General features: G+C 34.8%; 1 protein-coding gene across 1 annotated transcript in view; it reads right to left on the bottom strand.

Moving 5' to 3' along the window:
• Positions 1-21463, bottom strand: part of FSTL5 (follistatin like 5) — a 238833-nt gene that overhangs the window by 86450 nt on the left and 130920 nt on the right. The window contains exons 5-6 of the mRNA XM_042871332.1: positions 13529-13725; positions 4512-4632 (exon numbers count right to left, since the gene is read on the bottom strand). Coding sequence (XP_042727266.1) covers positions 4512-4632; positions 13529-13725 — 318 coding nt within the window. The remainder of the gene's footprint in view (positions 1-4511; positions 4633-13528; positions 13726-21463) is intronic.

Consider the following 21463-nt stretch of genomic DNA (forward strand, 5'->3'; position numbering starts at 1 on the left):
CAAGATCATTCAGCCCAACAGTCTACCTATCACCAATATCTCCAACTTAACCATGTCCATCAGTACATCTAAATACTTTTTGAACACCTCCAGAAACACACTGACTCCAGCACCTCCCTGAGCAGCCCATTCCAGTGCCTGATCAATCTCTCGAAGCAATATTTCCTAATGCTCAACCTGAAACACAACTGGCACAAATTGAGGCCATTCTCTCTAGTCCTGTGAACAGTCACATGGGAGAAAAGGTCGATGCCCATCTCTTCACAATCTCCCTTCAGGTATCTGTACAGAGAAATAAGGTTTCCCCTGAGCCTCCTCTTTTTCAGACTTTCATTTCATGGCCCCTTTTTGGCACATAAGATAAAAATAGTTCTACATTAATCTAAAAAATTTTGGCAAACACCATTTTTTCATTTTATACAGACTATGAGTTGTTAAAGCATTTAGTTCTATTATTATAAAGGACCAATGAAAAGCACTTATTTCCCATAAACTTGTAATTTCTATTTGTTGTATTCAATCAGTTCTATTCATAAATATTTAAATTACCATCATTCTTTCTACTGTGATCACAGAAGGGCCAACATACACATCTGCACTGCACTGAGTGAGAATAAGCTATTTACTTACTTCTAGTATCCCTCGAGATTTTGTAAGCCACTATAAAGGCCACCTGAAGTACCTGCTTTGAAATTTCATTTTGTAAGCAACTATAAGGGAGAAAATATTAATTTTAGAAAAGAGCAACAGAAGACCGGCATTAAACACAATATCATCTTCATTGCACAGAAGACATTACATAAAAAACAGAAGATCCTCAAAAAAGTGCATCAGATGAGTTTTATTTTTCAGAAGAAAAAGCATTCACAAATCTGTATCCTCTACTTCTCCTTTTTGTTTGGCTTCAGCCTCCTATGCTTCCAGCCACCCTTTCAGACAAGGTTAAATACATCTTGCTCTGACTAAATCTAAAACCACATTCTCTTATATAAAATCTCTTATATAAAATTTGGGACTATATGGTGAAGGAAAACAAACCAACAAAATAAAATGCTAAGATGGAGCTGGATAACTCTCAGAAGAGAATTTTACATTGTGCAGCTGGAGCAGTGAAAGATTGACCCGATTGTTCAAGATGATTCCCCTCAGTCCCATGGTTGTAAGATGTACAGAGATCTATACATCCCACTTTAATTAAACAAATGGAAAAAAACTATCAAGTACCTTTCTGTATGCTCTATTTTACACAACTTGTTACATCTAGTAAATATATCTAGTGGGTATACGCCATAGCAACAAAAACAAGCTCACGATATATATGAAAGCAGCTGATAACACAAAAGCCACGTCAGGCTTACTTGTAGTCAAAACACTACACAAGCCAGTAAGCACTTTCAAATTCTTGTAACATTTTGCAGACTGGGACTTTAGCGAGTACTTCAAAGGCAGTTCACCCTCTTTAGTATTTCCCTTCTTTATTAGTGCCTCAATATCTGATTTTCTGAAGGAGAGAGGGATTATTAGAGGAATTATTACACCACTGCTTATATTTTTATCTCAAGTTATCCTGCCCATCTCTCTTACTCATTTTGCAAACAAAAACAGATTGACAAAAATAATTCACAGGATATATGCAATTACACATATACCACACAGATACATATATACCATATAAAAATGTGTATACATATATATATGTGTGTGTGTGTGTGTGTGTGTGTGTGTAAATACATTTACAACAGTCAATGATTTAATTTGCTCTTAAGGAGAATTAGTTTCTACTAGAAAAAAAACAAACTTCCTGTTGTCTGTGACAAAAAATGAAGCAGTAAAATTTACAGCTGTATTATGAATTTACAGTCCTTAGATGACAGAAACATTTCTAATTAAGTATGTCAATGAAAAAAGATTTCTCACCTGCAAGTGCTAGTGTGGCAGTACTGATAATAAAGCCCGTAGATATGCATTCATATTTAAATGAAATGTAATTGCCTAATCCTTTAAAACGAAAAAAAAAAACTTTGAGAGCAAGCTGGTCAGCATAATAGTGACAATACCTTTTAATTTTGCCCAACTGGGTTCAAAGATCAAAATCCTATTGAAGTGTTTTTAAATGCCAGTTAAAAATCACAGCTAGAAATGCGCGTGGTATGCTTGATTATAGCCATCCCCTTTATAGCTCAAGTTTATGACACAAATACCACTAATGCCTACTCTCAGTTCTTTTTCAGCCTTCTGAATCTTCTGATTCTTTCTGCGTAGCACTCTCCTGCTGAAGGTAGATATCATTTAAAACCCATACTTAAAAATGAGGGCTCTTCAGCCTTCACCACATTCAAATGTCTTAAAATCATATTTTACTATTTATGGTATGTTTTATATTTTAGTTGCTTTAGCTACAAGGCTGTCTTCTAAAGCATCCTTGAAAAATGATTTAGGAATTACTACAGACTGTGGGCCTGTGACTGATATCCCACCTCCTTTTCCATGACACAGTGCTTGTATTTCTGTGCCCATTTAACTGCCTTGTACAAGAGACTGAAAAAAAAATTCTTTCCTTCTCTTTCTTCCATTCCCTTTTCTTACCTAAATAAGCAATTCGTTAAAGATGGGAAAAACAAGCAAACAAAGAAACTTAATTCTGCACTGCATTTTTGTATAGGAGCCATTTCTTCAGCTGTATGAACCCAAATTTTTTTTGCTGCTCTTCAGCATAAATATGAATAATTTTGTTCCAGCTGTTAGGCAGACAAACTTCAGAGAGAATGAGAGGAGTTCAACAGTTATCAAATCTATCACGCTACTGCTAAGAGGTATAGAGACAAACCCACTGGAAATATAAGGTACTACACTGTATTTAAAAATAGATTGAAAATTTGGAAACGAAAAATGAAAAAACAGACAAACATATACTATCAGCTCAAGGAATAAAGAACTGTGGAATGGGTAAAAAAAAAAAAAAAAACAAACAATTATGGTTCAAGCATTTTTAATTTAGAGTAATGTATCTTTTAAATTTTTTTCAAAAAAAAAAAAAAAAACAATTCAAAAATTATTCCCTGCCAATGCTACTGCTCAGTTATAAGACCTCAAGATGTAGTTATGAAAAGTGCTTTTTAAAAAATTGGTCATATTTTGATCACTTGGATTGTTTCTTCTACACATTTGAAAACATCAGAAGTGGTCAAAAATCATCACACAGTGAAAAATAATAATTTCACAATCACCACGCATGCTACCATACCATCATAATATTTTAGGACACCAAATCGAAACAGTGAAATAAGAAAATTCTGAAGAAGGAAAAGTTTTTATTTTGTTTGGAATAAATCTGTTCTGTATTCCTACATTCTATTAAAGAAAAATAGAGTTTGACTCTTAGTTTGATTTTAACTTAGTAGGCACTTAAATTATGGAAAATGTGATGGAGTGCTACTCGCATGACTGCGGCTCACCACCCATATTAATTCTTTGTATTCACAAACACACAATTTGCCATTGCTGAAGAGCAGGTCACATCTCACACCTCTGGACTGGAGCTGTCATACTCACTTTGAGTTTGGCTTGGCCTGTGTGGAGTACTTGGTTTCAGCTTGTTTTGCTGTAAGAGTAGTAGCCTAATAACCAGAAGGCTGCCATTTAATTTTCCTTTTGTTTCACTAGGTGTACTTTCAAAGCAATACATAATTTTTGTTAATACTTTTGATGTGGATTAGAATGACTAAATTCAAGACCTCTGAAGACCAAATGCAGTGGAACTAGAGCTAATCTTTTTCTTTTATTGAAAGAGCACACACTGTGCCATAATTACAGCCATTAAAGGTATTTCACATTCCTCTGGCTGTTGGGCACACAATGAACTGGAAGCTTTTCAAGCTTTTATTTTTAAACAATGCAATGAATATGTACCTTGAATAAAGGAACTAGAAATCATCCCATTTCTTTCTTCTTTTCGATATCATTTTGATCCATATCCCAGTGGATACATTTAGAAGTTCATATGTACTACAAGCACTTATCCCAGACACCTTTGGCATTCAGAGAACAAGCACCCAGCAGAAGCATATTACAAATCAGTACACCCCTCTGAATCCTAAAGCACCAATTAAAGCAGTACATTTGTTGCTGGGTTTATCACAACTGCTTTTACCAGCACTCAATAAGAAAGGGTGTAGGGAAACGTGCTACCATTTTCATTTCTGTAACAACGTCAAGACTGCACTTGTTTTCACTTGTGCACAACAAAGATTTTTTTAGTGCAGTTGGCATCAAAGAATATCATCTACAAATTCTCCATTACCAAAATCCCTCAGAAATAAGGACACAAACAGATGCCTTATCGACTTCATTTAAGAGTTCTCTATAATATCATGACTGCTACATTACGCCTGTTTAAATACAACATTTTGATGTATCAAAATCTAAAAATAAAAAAAAAAGACATTTTAGGAAGACAAAGCAAGAGATAGGAAAGAAAACTGAAAAAAGAATAGGCTTATCTTTGTACTTACGAAAAGCTCTATAGAATTCTTCCAGACCGAGGTGCTTGTCACTATTATAATCATCATATTTCAGCAAATCGAACAGAGAGCAGTCAGACAGATCCTTGCCAAGCTCATCCCGTTTTATTACCTGACAAGAAAATTATAACCATGAAATTACATTTGGGCTCTTAGAGTTCTCTAGCATAATTAATTGTTTCTAATAATCATTTAATAGATCATTTTAAGGTTGCTGTGAAGCAAAGAACTGAAACCATGTGAAGTCAGGGATTTTCCAGTTACTTTGTAATTATTTATTGCAGTTTTAAAGTTTATATCTTTAAAAAAGACTTCCTGAGATTAATAAAAAAAACTCAGAACATGTAGAAAATATATATAATCTGACTATACAGAAGCACTGTAGAGAAACTACAAATGACAAAGCTGATTTTACTTATTCACGATCGCAAATGGTGATTTAGAAAATTTTGAATATCCATGAGAAGATAATTTCCCAAGCATACGTGATTTTCTCCTCTCAGTAATTCCTAACAAAAAACAAAAAAAAAAAAAAAACAAAAACCACCAAACCACTCATTTTCAAAATTAACTAAAATAAACACCAATTGCCCTGCTAATTTTATCAGCTTCTTAGAGGCTTTTGAAAAGCCTATTATCTTTCTGAGGACCTGCTAACAAAGTAGTTGACCTGAAAAGACCACTGTTTCATTATGGGTGCACATCCACTTAGTAAACAATTCATAATTAATAGCTACCAGTTCTTCTCTCAAATGAACTTCTCCACGAGAAGTGTTCTTTAATTTGCGCACCGCTTATGTTTAAAGACCTGGACATCATCCAAGGTATTAAGATGTTTGTATGTGAAGATATTCTGAATTTTAATTTTAGATAGCACACATAGAAACGTTTTCGTATCTGAAAGAACCAAAGCTAATACAACTCTTCTAATCATCTAATGGCTGCACAGTTTTGTACCATTCACAGAAAAATGAAAGCAAATACAGTTCATTCATTTGTAAAATAATTGCTCCTCCTGTCCTCTACCTGTATCCCAAAACTAGAAAACTAATGCATTTGCATTATATGATAGTTCCTGAAAAATCAAGCAATACAGATGCTTTTGTGTTCAAGTCATTCTACAAAAGAACCAGCAGGAATAGAAAAGAATGGATTCAGTTATTATTCACATAAATACAAAATGTCTAAACATATCAAAGAGAACAATAGGAGTATTACAGAGAAGAGAAAGGACAAATATGTTTTCCTCCAGCAAGTTATTTTCTGTACACTAACATAAACACTTTATAAAAAGATGGCAACCTTGTTAGCACATGAACAATTATGAAAACCATTCACAAAGATAAGAACTAACACAAAGCAACATTTAGTTGTTATTACTTACAGAGGCACACAATGCTACCTGAACATTAGTGCCAGCTACTCCTAACGCTTTAAAAGCCCTTCTTTAAGTACAAAAGACTCAAGTTTTCAACACATACTGTTGCATCTTTTACTGTGATTGAAATCTGAGCTTTCAAGTCTTGAAATGTAGTTAAAATCACAACTGGTTCATGGAAATGCAACACTTGGAGGATAAGAAACACTGCTGCTTTGCTTGTTTTTTCATAAAATCTGGTCTAAAATTGGTTAAAACACTCACTCCCATTAGCTTCAGTTGTTAAATCCTTGTTTGTACATCACATCACACGAGGCAATAAAATCCACCAACACTTACAACTACTGTCCTGTATTTTAAGGTGTATATTAATATCATCAGATTCCATCTTTTGAGCTGTAATCTCTCATGATGCTTTCCATCTAATAATTTGTTCAATTTTATTTTAAAAATAGAAATAATCATTCATATTTGATGAACGGTTAGTCCAAATGACTGCGGTAATCCCTAGTATGATTCTGTGGGTAGCTATCATTTCTCCTGCCATTCAATTCTTATCTTTAGCAAGCTAAACATTTGATTACAGATATGAGATTCAGTGTTTGTTTATACACTGCAAAATACTTTGTGCATCTTTAGAAATTTCAATCACTTTTAATCAATATTCAGAACTCCCCAAAAGATCTGTGACGTCAAGTTTTAGAAAGTCAAGAAGAGATTTTGTATCACAATTAGTCTTCATTAACTGTGATTTTCTGTTCCAACTGTTGCAGATTCATCCACTTCTAGCCTCTAGATGTGATTGGATTACACTGCCTAATTCTCTGAAAGGAAAACTCATCTCTGTGGAGTTTTGTATGATTTTTCCCCACCTATCACAAGGCCAGAGCAGGCATTAGAATATGGCAATCTGGATTTTGAAAAAGAAAATTGGAACTACATGTTTTAGTGGAAAACTGGATTTAGATCAGATTGGCTGTGATATGAAATTATAACCTGTGTAAGACTTTGGTAAAGCTGTTTACTTACCAAGTTATTAGCAAACAGAAAACATAACTATTGTTTTAAAATCAGCAGGATCAAACTAACTGTTCTTGGGAGTTCCTAACTCACCATATTTGTCTTGTTGACAGAACCTTTTAACAGATGTTCACTTATCAGTAAAATTCCTTAAGGTGGGATATATTATGACAGCACAAAAAAAAAATCTGTTCAAGAAATAAACAGCAGAATCCACATCTGAAGGCTGGATATATTTTGTACTAAGTGTTGCAACTTTTTTTTTTAAACACCACCTTCTAAGAAATACAGCCTGTCAGACAAGCTCATTTCCATTTTCTTTCACTTATTCTAGGGATGTAATTTGCAAAGGTACATTGCTAAGCTTAACAGCTTCTTGAATGTATTTTTAATTTCACACACAGTATCATCATAAGAAAACAAGAACAAATTAATCAACCTCTGCCGTATCAATAAAGATACGTTTTTCTTAAATAAATGTATCAGTAAAAAAAAAAGAAGTGTCAATAAGGAACTCAATAGTATTTTGGAAGTCTTGTGACTCATTCTGACTATTTTGATCATTTAAAATAAATACAAAAACCAAATCGGCAGATGGCATATACAGGTGAAGTGATTAGTAATGTGGAGAAGGATAGGGCTGCATAGAGAATAAAATGGATCAACATGGTTAGATGTTATCAAGGAAGGATCTGTGGTTACAGAGTCAAATATAAGGTAGTTACTATAAAAACAAGAATCTAGACCGTACCTAAGTGAGGATAAATGTACCTCAGAAAGCATTTCATCTAAAAAGATTCAAGATTTGCCGTGGTTAAGTCAGCCTCATAAATTCCAAGATCACCCAGAAGCCTAAGCAAGCAGTAGCAATATGATCTTTGGAAACGTAACAAGGTAACTGAAGTTAGAAAAGCAATTTCTACTTGTTTGTATTCAAATGTTGAAACTCACGTTAGAACAGTCAGATTTCCTTTGCACATATTAAATTTAATGTTCAGAAGCTAGATGTTCAAGTTAGCAGAAGCTACATTTTTCAAGTTAGAAGTGATCCAAAAAAAAAGTAACATTAAACCTATCAAAATGCCTTACACTAAGTCTACTAAAATGCTTTACACTAAGAGAGATGAGAAAAATCAATCTCTATGATTTTGATGCTGTTGATTTTTTTTCCCCCACTGTTTTTAAAGGAATGCTATCAGCTGACTGTAGTATCAGTTCAATAGATAGGGAAATAGGGAAAGTACAGATGCTCCACTTGACAAAAGTCTATAGGAGAAGAAAAAAGAACAACATCTCACATTCTCAAAAATAAAAAAATCTAGTAGGGAAATTAGCCTTAAATTCTAGGACCTGTAGATTCTCCTCGATGTCTTCAACATATTTTGGGCCATCTCATTCATTTTATGTTAACCTGGTAAACAAAAGAAATGTACCCAAGCCTTCAAAATTACAGACATTAGTTCGTAAGTAAGGATGACAATACATTTCACTGATGAGAAGGAGAAAAGGTTTACTATTCTAAAATGATAATTCTAGAATCCCTGGGACAAATCCGTTGTTTTCCCTTTCCTAAAGCGAGGGTGTTCCCAGCATTCTTCTCTGTACCTTAGCAGTACATCCCCTTCCTTTATCAAATCTAGTTTCAAGTCCTGATGATGAGCCTCATCAGCTTGCTGCCTAATGTATTCTTGCTCCTGCTGGTCAGATGTGTCCCATCCTACATCAACGTTCCCAGTTTATAAAAAATGGTTCCTAGATCACAGAAAACAAAACCCTGAGCACACCATCCACATAGTTATTCCATCAACTGATCTGTTCTTCTGCCCAGATTCCAGCCTCCTGTTGGAAGGATTGAGTAGAACACTACCTGTACACCGGATCCCTCAAGCATATTCTCAAGTGATGTAAAGTCTGTCTTGATATTTTTAAGTTTCTTAGTCACAGACTCACGTGAGCCAGCTAAAAATACCAGGAGCAGATTGTAACCCTTTGGCTTCAGTCCTACCCGGTACTGTCTTCCCCAGTTCTCTCTGCAGGAACTATCCTGGCAGCAGGATAAATACAAATATTCATAGATAATTAGAAGAGTCAGCAACATTATTTTAGATTAATTTAAATTCTTTCAAAGAAAATTATTAAAATGCAAACAAAATAATAACAATTTAAAAATTAATATTCACAAAATTTTATTGTAGACTACCTTGCCTGACATTTACGCTGTGTAACGAAGCAAGAATTGTTTCTGAGCTAGTTTTACGATAGATTACAGAGCCATGAAAAAACCCCAGTCAGATGTCAGAACTGCCTGAATGAAAGAAAAGAAATAACAGAAAATAAATAACAGTCTGCAACCCAAAAGTGTAGTGCTAAACATTAAAGCGTATGTTTTAAACTATTTCAGACTTGAAACAGCATTTTTTTTTAATAAAAAAATAACTGCGTTACTTTTTCTGAAGTGTAGAATTGTTTTCCCTTCCATCAATATTCTAAGGCAAAAACTTCATAATTTCAGATCAAAAATATTTTAATACATTTGTAGTATTGGCGCCTTCATTTCAAGACTCTGATTACCCTCAATTTCACATTAGGGAGTAAAGCTAGATGGACATGTGTTAAAGAAAGTGAGAGAATTTGCACTCACTGCAACGCAAAATGATCTTCACAAGGACAGCGTGAGAGAACTGGGGCTGTTCAGCCTGGAGAAAAGGTGGCTCTGGGGAGACCTGATAACTTTTCAGTATCTAAAGAGAGGCTTATAAGAAGGAAACGGACAGAGGTTCTAGCAGCATCTGTTATTGTAAGACAAGGAGAAATGGTTTCAAACTAAACTAAACTAAAAAAAGTGAGTAGAAGTTGTTTTTGTTTGTTTCTTTGTTTACAATGAGAGTGGTGAGGAACTGAAACAGGTTGCCAGAGATGGTGGATGCCCCCATCCTTGGAGACACGTAAGGCAGGCTGGACAGGATTCAGAAACCTGATGTAACTGTAGGTGTTCCTGTTCATTTCAAGGCAGTCGGACTAGACGGCCTTTAACAACCCTTCCAAATCAAATGATTTTATGATTCTACGAAAATAGAGGAGATGAAATTTAGAGCACTAAAAAGTGAAGTTGTTGTTCAATATTCATTTGAACAAAAAATAAGTTCATGATCTTTCCTTTTTTTTTTTTTTCCTACAATAAAAAAAATACTTTTGATAATCTCTGAAGATGATTATATTTTAAGTGCAGAAAAGTAGTATTCACAACATCACTGTGGTTGGAAGGGACCTCTGATATCACCTACAGATCATCCAGACTGCCCAATTTTGACTGTGAGGAAAACTGAAAAACTGTTCTGTTTATGATAATATTTCTGAGTGAAGCAAAGACTCCTATTCAGCCTTAGGGCAGTACCAAGACCATTTTCTCCCCCACACAGAGAGAAATGCACACATAAATGGTAAAATATAATTATCTTTCCAAGAAAATTAATAATCACTTTTTCAGTGTGAGGAAACTTTCTCACTCTGCAGATCAGTCAACTTCCAGACTGGGACTTCTTGTTCCTTTTCTCCTTCTCACAACAATTTTAATTTTCAGAAATACGTATGGCTACTACATACACAAGGGGGGGAAGAAAGCAGCAATCTAATTTGACTTGACACTGGGTAATAAAAAAACCAAAGCATTCAGTTGGTTGAACTCAGCAGAATACACAAGTCAGGCTTTCAACAGGCACAACCAATGGTCTGAAAACCAGAGTTTTCAACTGAAGATCCTACACCAAGTCCTTGTAATTTGGTTTCTTGTTCTGAATCTTTATTTAGATCTGAGTCATATGTTCCGTTCACCACAATTATGCAGACAAAACACTTAATCAGACAAAAGATAAAATTTACAACTGCTGAGATTATACGAGAGCTGGTGCTTAACTGCAAGACTACACACAATTCTGGATAACCAAGATGATTTACTGTTCCCCACTTTGTCTTAGGTAAGGAAGACAGAGGTTCTCAGATGAAGCTTCTGCTGTCAAGAAGGCTTCAAGTGAAACGTGTACCATTATTTTTTTTTTCTCTATTCAAACTGACTGAACAACTTGTTCTGGAGTCAACGTGTATTCTTTACGACTCATCAAAATAAACCACACAGTATTAACAATTATTTCATTTTGTTGTTATTCTTTGGATTTCATGTTCTGCTATGAATTTTAACAAAAAGCTCTGTGACCAGAGTTAAAGACAGTTGTTTTTTTTTTCTCTATGCATATGAAAAAAGTGTTGCTTTACCGTTGTTACTAAAAATCATTTCTACAAAAGAGACACATATGGAAAAAAATATTTATATTATTGTAAATAACATATAGCATGGTTGAAAATACCACACTGGAAGATTTTTTTTAATCTATGTTTGGCAGCAAGAAAGAAATAAAAGAGAAGTGTATACAGTGCAATTAAATTTCAGTAACTTCATAAACATTTGGAAACTCTGCAAAAACATTTTTTCTATTGACCTTCAATGCTATGATGGCTACTTAGAGAATAACTTGCCCCCTATTTTATTATGTTGGCCCATGATGTCATATGTCAATGCTGGTGGTATTACAGTAGGGGTCAAATCTTTCCACCAATATTCCGTTACATGTTGTTGCCATGCAACAGTTAGCAGCAGAGCATAAGTCTGACAAAATGGTATCTGACATGAAAGTGCATATAATGCACAGGTGGGTCACTGAATTCCTCCATGCAGAAAAAAATGGCACCCACTGACATTCAGCAATAGGAGCACTATGAAGAGGTGGGAGACAGCAAGTCACCTCCACTGGTACAGATGTTTATGAGTACAGCACCCAGGCTCTTGTTCATCACTGATGAAAATACACAGCTAATGAAGACTACTTTGAAAAAATAGCATTTTATAGCTGAGAATTTGCTTCAACAAATGGAGCTATTGTGCTTTTTGTACATGTTGCAGTTTCCGAGGAAATAAATAGGAAGCATTACTTCTCGAGCAATGTATGTAGTACTTTAGTCCTGCTCCTCTAATGAAAAATCATGGTACATTGATAGATAATGATTTTGTAGTAGTGAAAGAAGTTATTTTTCAGTAATTACATGGGGGCTATGGCAAGAAAAAAAGATACTAAAAAATGGTAAAATAGAAAAGAATCTAAAATTCAGTTTATTTATACTATCAACCAACACACTAAATTCTAGCATGATTTGTTTCAATTGTATACAAGTAGTACACGTAAATCGTACAGATATACCTGAGAGAACTTTGTATGGTATGTACTTATGCAGTACAGTAAGTACCATTTGTAAAACGTATGAAGGCACCAAATTCACTTAATAGCAGAAGTTCCAAAAGATTTTGAAAAACATCCTGAAAACACATCACCACAAGTCTAACACAAGGCTCCATACAGAACCACCCAATTCAAACCTTGTATCTTTCTTAGAGCAGTGTCAAAACACTACTTGAACTCTGGTAGCTCGGGAACATGGCCACTGCCCTCTGATGAAGAACCTTTTCTTAACTCCTCTCCTGATCCTCCCTGACACAGCTCCATGCTGTTCCCTTGGGTCCTGTTGCTGTCACAGAAAGCAGAGCTCACCACAGCGCTTCACTCCCTCTGTGGAACCACTATAAGGGCTCTCCTCAGCTCCTCTGCTCTAGGCTGAGCAAACCCTCAGCTGTCCCTCATAAATCATCCTCTAGACCCTTTACTACATTTGTGGTCTTTATATTGTGGTACTCCAAAACTGTACACAGTGTTTGAGATGAGGCTGCACGGAGCAGAACAACCCATCCCTCACCTGAATGGCAGTGCTGAGCCTGATGCTGCCCAGGTTAAGGTTGGGTCTTTAGGCTGCCAGGGCACACTGCTCACTCACGTTCAATTTGCCATCAGCCAGAACCTTGAGAACACAGAGCTACCCTGTCCCCAGATATACATCAGAACCAAGCACACTATTACGATTTATAATGCAGCCTCCATTCAGCAAAATATTTTTTTTAGTGGCTGTCTAGTATTCACTGTTTCAAATTTGATGGTTTTTGACAGAGTTTCTCATAAGTAAACTTTGATACTGTCCAGTCAATCAAAATACATTTCCCATGACAACATTCATCAGAAACTTAGCATTCTTAGGTAAATGATAGCTACTGCTGTCATGCCTACTGGTGCAACCATTATTGGTCTAAGTCTGCAATTAATAAAGCTTGCTGATTAGAAACACAGTAAAAGCTCAATTGGTATTATTGAATTGCTTTGAAATACTGTTTTGGTTTTTATGTTTCATTTTTTTGTTTGTTTTTTTAACTCCAAAAATACATTTAGACTTCAAGAGTACACAGTGGACAACGGAATATTTAACGGACAAAGCAACCTGTAATACATCCTACCCCTCCTCATGTATATTTAAAGTAATTGTATTCAAATTTCTCAATAATTATCACAATTTCTGAATAATGAAAATTTTCCAAGAAAACCTGAATGAAGTTTTCCACCTCAGAGATACACATATACTTCCTAAAGTGAAAGCGTCCTGAGACATATTATTCCATACATCTGGACAATAGCAATTGAACAGCTTCTGGGCTAATAGAAACAAATCTAAATCTTACCTGAGACAATTCATTTGTGTCCACAAGTCCATTGCTGTCAGAATCAAAATAATGAAATATCTGATCTACGAGCAGTTTCCTTAAAGCCATTTTCTCACCAACATTTCTATCTTTGGATTGAGCAGCATATCTCTGATTTTGAAGATCCAATAACATATTTTTCACTTTGCTGTATTCAGTAGGTTTGCATTTATCTCCTGAAAAGGAAACACACAACACGAGTTTATTTTGAATTTAATTTCATAGGAAGGGGGAGAAGTAAATTAAAAAATAAGGATAAAAGAAGAGAGTATTAACTCTTTGTAACAACATCAACAGGGTTTGCCTTATGAGGCAAGGAATTTGTTCTGCTGTATCTTTATCCATATCATTTCCTTATCTGGTTTTCATTTAAAAACCAAAAATAATCACAGTTCTAGACACTTAGCATAGATAAAATCTTCCGTGTATCAAAGCTAAGGAAAGTCTGAACAGCTTTAAGCCTGTACTTCTCTCATTCAAGTCATTCTGAAGAAGAGTATCTGAAGATTTAATAAAGTGTGACCTTTAGGAAATTATTTTGTGTAAACATTCATATTGTCACAGTGCAATATATGCAGGTATAGCTGAAAATATTTTAAGAAACCATACATTCCAGAGAAATTGTTTCAGAACATTTGACTTTACAAATTAGAAACCGCACTTGAGTATTCATAAAGTAGCTTTAGCTTTCCGTGTACCGGACAGATGAAACTCAGGTGAAAAAGAGAATTTGAATTCACAAGAAGAAAAGAAATGATGCCTAGGATAAGATCTACTTCAATTTTTTCATTATTGAGCCTTTCTGTGAAGTGGAAGTTATTACAACAAATGTCCTGCACACGATGATTATAGTCAATGATTACAGCTGCTGTTTTGAAATACAATGTAATTTACTTCTGGTATACTATTATATCAGATGCTTTATATTTTAAATTGAATAGATAAACTATTTAGGAGTTCTGGGGTTTTTTTTCTTTGTTTTGTTTTGTTTTTCATTGAGATAAGCTTCATAAAGATCAGATATGTAAATGTGGACCAGTAAAATACAGTTACCATGTACGTGTTGCAAAAAAATAAAAATAAAAAAATGACACTTAGCTACTATTTGCTATCTCTAACATGACAGAAATATGCTGTGTTGATTAGCAAAGAAAGCTGTGTTCTAATTATTCTTTTCAGAAAAGACTAGTGTAAAGGAGGACAAATATTTATCTCACAGAAGTTGCCTAAAAATTTACTCTTCTTTTAAATTGGAGATCACCACTTCAGTGAACATAACATCATTGCATTGCTATGAACCCCTACCATCATTTGGTAAGGTAGAGAGAGATGAAGTTCATACATGCTTCTTGTAACCTTACAGGGAAATTCAGATCTGAGAGGCCTCCTATGATGGAAGTTAAATGGTACAGGTACAAAAAATATTTTTAAGAATTCAAAACACTCTAGGTTATCTTTTATTTCTAAAAGCTAGTAATAGGCAGTAAATACATGACAAATCCAAATGTCGCAACAGCAGGAAACAAAACTAAACTGTTTTTACTGTTAAACTTTTTAACAGCCTTATCTACATACAGCGTTCGCATGTTTGTCCTTCATTTGCCAGAGGCATGGAGACTGAGGACATGCAATTTGTAGAACTGACTGTAGATGCTTTTCAGAGATAATGCAGGAAACTCAGTAGGGAAACAGAAGGATTCTGTAGTCATGCTCTATGTGTAGCGAGGAAAGTTTGTCATCCAAGTGGATCCAAGCTCCAGGTGATGGGGACGGAAGACAGCACTTGAGCAGACTAATACATCTGGGTTAACTCCAAATAACTGAGCCAGGAAAGGAAGCAGCACTTTGTCTCCCCTAGACAACTTTTGTGGGTGTAATATCCTCAGAGTGACAAATTCGGTATTTTTCTCCAGAGCAGCAGAAATCAAACACCACAAATGACATGACATGTCATGGTTACAGTCTTACCAGTGTTCACATTTTTCACGAAAGTGTAAGTCCTGCTTATTTGTTAGACAACACACTGGTCATACCTAGTTACTACGTCTAGATCCTAGCCCCAGGAATTTGTTTTCGATCAGACAGTTCCCAGTCTGTTATTCTAAAGCTTGCAGAGATTTTTTGCCTTAGCAATATGGAACAAAAGTAAAGCAGTTTATTTCCTTATAAAATCAGATACATTAGAGTATCTCATTAAGTCATGAAAGCTCTGAGTTAGAAAAAAAAAAAAAATAAAAGAGGAAAATTATTTATAAATGAAGAATGCTCATTCCCCTAACCCAACTAGAAGATGAATGATCAAGAATTGGATACAGATTCTTGCATCTATGAAGACTTCATGGTGATGGAAAAAGTTTTACAGGCTGGATAGAGCTGTGAGCTACCTGGTATAGAGGGACACGTCCCTGCTTACAGAAGGGAATTGGCACTAGATGACCTTAGAGGCCCCTTCCAACCCAAACCATTCTGTGATTTTCAATCAGCTGCAAACAAGGTAAATACAGTTCACAAAGCAATTTCATGACTCTGGTAACCTACCTTCAGTAGATGATTATTTTCAATTCAACAACAGTGGCAAAGCCAATGTTCTTTACGGGGTTGCTTTGATCATGGCTATAAGATAACAGCTGTAATTTGCTCTTCATGTGTTCCTCTTCACTCAGATCAACTCAGAAATACCTTCTCTGCCCTGATAGTGCTCATCATCAGTTGTAGCTCAGATCCTTTCAGCGCTTCCCTAACTTGTTTGAAAACTAGTCCTCATGAAAATACTGCCATCACCTTTTTGAAAAATTACTTTTAAAAAATGTTTTAAAACATCTTGTAAAACAGATATTATTTTGCTTCTTCTAAATTGTTAGTCTGACCCACATGACACACTTGTCTGTAATACAGAAGCAGTATTCTCTGATGACTTAATCAGAAAAGGACATCAAGGTCTGTGGATGCGATCACACAGTTTGCATATAAGAGTAGCTCTGAAAGCAATAATCATGTATTTTAACTCAGTGTCAACTGTCTACAGTATCTTACAAAAATTGTACAGAAAAAAAATAAAAATGAATATCACCTTGGAGCAGCTTTGATTTATTTATTTGGTGTGTGTGCGATTGCTCATAATGAATAAAGACCAAATAAGTTTTCTGCTCTTCAGGCATGTAGCTATTTGAAAATCTTGGGAGAGTTAACAGATCTGGGTAAACAGGGCATACGCTGCACCTGCCAGATGGTTGCTCACTTTACCTGTTCCCCAGTCTTATGATATTGTTTGAGATTATCAAGTTTCTTGCAATATATGCAGTAAAAAACATGTGACATACTTGCTATTTTAAATAAAAATAAATAAGTAGCTGCTGCTTGCAAACACTAACGAGGAATGAAAAGGAAAGTATTCACTGCTACTTACAGTACGTATTCTTAAATAAATGCAGCCATCTTACGCTGAACAACGTGTAGCAATTCTACCTTGAAGTGTCACTACATTAATTTTCTCTATTACTACCATATTTTTCATTCTGTTTGTCAAAGTAATCTGTTACAATGGAATTGTTGTGCTTAGATCTAAACATCCATCTTTTACTCTGGATTCTAACAAATTTTAGGCTGGTGACAATTCAACCTTCAGTTTATGCTCTGAGCTAATTGCAGCCATGCTAACAGGTGCACACAGGTTTATTACATTAAGACATTTTCACTTTATGGATGAAACAACATGGTTTTTGTGCCAAAGGCATCACAGATCTGAATATCGAGTAAAATATTATTAATGGACGTAACTGACAGGAAAAGGGATCATAAGGAAACAGCGACACACTGTCACCACAGTTGTTTAACAAATCATCCTCTTATCTCATTGTCATGACCCCCTTTTAATGTAGTACTCAAGATATAATTGCAGTAGATGTTTCAATTGAGAAGAATGAGGCTCTGTTGATGTATAGAGGAGCACTCCTAGGGTGGAGTAGCAGCACAGGAAAGAACTTGGGGAGCTGTACTATTTCTGTAATTAGCATAACCCACAAAATAGTTGTATGAAAGGCACACTAACAGGCAAAAAAGGGATTAAAGATGCCAACCTTGAAAGTGAGGAAAAGTAATTTAAGCTTAATGCAACGGAGAAAGAAACATTCGGCAACTTGTATTACTCCCCAGTATTACAAAAGTCAAAGATGGTATATAACAAAACCAGAAAGGATGATTCATCAGGATACACAATGAACCTCACCACAACAGACTTTCAGACTGTTGACACATTTTGGGATTTATCTCTGTAATTATATTGTTACATTTAGACAAACAAAACGTGTCACAGTTCTAGTTCTGTTTATGGTTCTGAAGGAAAATCCGTAAGATATATATTCCTAAAGCTCCTCCCCAATAAATCAGTTAGACTATGTCAGTCAACATTAATTATCAAATTATCATTTATCATCTTAATATTTATATAACATATGAAGTCCTGAATAATACTAAAGCATTCAATGTTGAAAAAACTAAGTTGCATATAATTCTATCTATATGTGAGAGCAATCTCTTTATTGAGCATAACTTCATAATTTCAGTTTTCTGATACTTTTTTTTTTTGCTTCTTCATTTCTGAACTGGGCTTACTGTACAAATAAGCCATTGAATTTTGAATTCCCACAAAACATTAGTGGTAAATATTTGTTTTGCTTGCTCTTTTTTGTTTGTTTCATTCATGGAAAAGAGCTATTCGAGCACGCAGAAAAGTTTTACAAAACCACTGCTGTGATTTCTTTTACAAGTTTTCTGCCACCTCCTGTAAAATCTTAGATGTACAGAAACCCAAAAGTAAAAGACATGCATTAGAATCAGAATGTCAGTCTTCTGTTCCATACCTTGTAATTTCTGAAACAGCACTACTTCTATGATTTACTTAATTCAAATTCCAAAATAGGAGAAAAGTGCAAATGTTTGGCTGTTAGTTTCTCTCCATTTGACACAGCAGTTTTGCAGCTGTATCTTTGTTACCTAGGAAACAGTCGGAAATTAGAGATTGAGTGCTATTGCCATCTTTGACAGTTTTGAACGTTTGTCCATAATACAGAAAAATTATTATATTTGACAATTTAACATGCTAGAGAATAAGATATATATGGAAACTAATTGGCTATCTGTAAAAACTCAGCAATACAATAGCACCCCTATTCTTATTGTCTATAGAAGAATATTAAAGATATTCAAGTAGGGTAATAGTTAGGAATCACTCCTTAAAATCAAATTCAAATCTCAAGGTTCTGCATTTCATAGTTTTGGGGCAAATGCAGAGAGAAAGAAAGATTATAATTTAATAAACATATAAAGTTAAACCATCTGATTTCTGTTGCCAGGTATTTGCCACTTTCACAAGTAAAGCAGGCATTTTAACCTCTCTTTGCCTTAGCACCCCCATCTACAAAGTAAGAATAATTTCAGAGGTGTAAGACTTATTAATATTCATGGAGTATCTCTACCTGCAAAAAAGAAGTTATCAGCTCTTGATACACAACTGTATTCTTATATACTTTATGATCTTGAGCAAAGGTGTATCTATATAGCACAGCTATTAAAAATTTGAAGGAAAAACATCAGCTCTTTAAGAAGAACTACATTTTACTAGAGAATACTGCTACAACTATTTCAGAACTGATATAAGCATAAATCACTTTTCTTTTTAAATGAAATAGACATGCAGCAAGACTACTGTTAATATTCTACACGCATTTTGAACCAAGTCTGAACAATCTAATTAGCCAAAATGCTTCACTGCACAACTACAAACAGTATTCCATGGAACAAAAGTGATAAATTAATCCAAAATAAGATGTTATACCGTATCTATACACAAATGAATTGGATATATATAGGTACAGGCACTCCCATACACAGGCTGAGGAAGTCACTACAGATATGATCTGATCTCAGTTCAATCTCAAACATAGCATGAGAAACAACAACTTGAAGGTCTTAATCCTTCATCCTTTAGTTCTTTTTCTTGATACAGTCGCTATGAAGTATGAAAGTTAGAATCTTATTTGTCGCTTTAACAAATAAAGGCACTTTTTAAACCCCAAAATTGCCTATGCTTATCTGAAAGAAACTTCAAGGTTCAGACAGCATTTCACAGTATTTTCCAATTTAAAATTTACTTAAAAAAAAAAAAAAAAGTGAAAGTAGAGCTCAACAGCTTCTATCTTTATTCACTGCTCTCCTCACTGAAGGTTTAGAACTGCCCTTCAGGAGTGCTGGTCTCATTTACAGCCTTGTGAATTTATTCAGGAGGGGAGGGCATTACACTCAAAACACAATTTATAATACATATTTCCTGGATAAACGTGGATTAAAGAAAAAAAGCCTTCAGTTACACAAGTAAAATTTGACATGCAACATTAACAAGATAATTTGTTTTCCTTGTTCTTCCTAGGTTATTAAAGAAAACAAGAGGAAAAAAAACCAAACCAAGAACCAACAGCATGTTTCAAAGGCAGACATTGCTAAAAATGAAGACTGAGACAGGAGTTCAGTGCAGCATTTTATTTTCCCCTCTGCCCGAGTTAAGAAGTTAGTCTTCCTCCCACAGGAGGAAGACACCTAAGTATACAAAGTCTAAATTGGGAGAAAAAAAAAATATACATAAAAGCATTCCAAACCCAGGAGGGAAATAATAATGTGATGCAAGCTTAGCCACAAATCTATAAAGAGTTCTGCTTTTGGTTCTCAGACAGCTTATTTCAAAAATAAATAGTTGAGAGTGATAAAATTGTTTATATTAGATCGCAGTCTTCCTTTTCCTAAAGACTTCTCAAAAATGTGGATTTTTTATGAAGGTGAGGTCCTGAGAGTGAGTTAAGAAAAACTACGGAAGCACTGCAGCTAAAAGGGATGGTTTTATGCCTCCATTTCTATTTCTTCCCCTCAGTCATATATTCTGACAACTTTCTTTTTTTCAGCTTCAGCAGTTAGCTTTTAGTGCTAAGATAATTTAGGAAGATTTTCAGTTAGAATTCTCCTATAGAAAAATCTCTTGTATACATAGAACTACGCATTTATGCTTATTCTAATGAACATTTTAAACAGCATTATCCCAGCTCAAGTAATTAAAAAAAAAAAAAACCCTGAGAAACACAGACAAAATTTAGGTTAAAATATTCTAGCATCTTTCTGACATATTTATATTATGCTTAACCTTCCATTTTTCCTCTAAGTACTAAAGGTTATGATCTTTTTCAAGAGCAGTGATGTGGAGAAACAGTTAAAAGGAGTCAAGAACAGCCTGGCAACGTGGTCAGAAGTTCTCCTCAGTCTCAGTATCTTTCTATTTTATATTATTTTATATGGTACTTGGTCTCACTATCACTCTCGTTACAAGAATAAGCAGGTTCAAAGTTTGAAAATGGGGAAGTATTTCTCCAGCTTCTGTTGAAGAAGAGGTTATAGATTGTTAAGCAAAAATCATCCACATATGCCACTGAGAGATGCCTTAAGAAGCCTTGAACACTAGCCAATTCTGGAAACAAAATCAGCAAAGGCCAAGAATGATAAGGCAAATCCTGAGACCTCACTCTGTCAGCAAAGTACAAATTATTTTTTTTTTAGCACCAGCAAAAAACCTCACATTCTATAAGGCTTTCTATCATCTTTGAGGTATGATTACAGTATAAGCTACAGCAATTCAGAGAAATCCGAGCTACAAGGGATCAAGGTCACAAAGTCTACATGATGCATCTTGATTTTAGCTAGCCTATGAAGGAAATAAATAGCATTCCATAGATTAAACGTGATAGTTTTTATTTTTTTAATCTTCTCTCCAATTTCTCTGCTCTTTCTTCAGAAACAAGGAAATACAACTCTTTGACAATAAAACAATGAAAACAAGATTTATAAACTGAAACTCAAACAAGTAAGCAAGTAATT

The sequence above is a fragment of the Lagopus leucura genome, unplaced genomic scaffold (assembly GCF_019238085.1).
Source record: "Lagopus leucura isolate 7727_CA_CO unplaced genomic scaffold, USGS_WTPT01 Super-Scaffold_100004, whole genome shotgun sequence".
Taxonomy (NCBI): domain Eukaryota; kingdom Metazoa; phylum Chordata; class Aves; order Galliformes; family Phasianidae; genus Lagopus; species Lagopus leucura.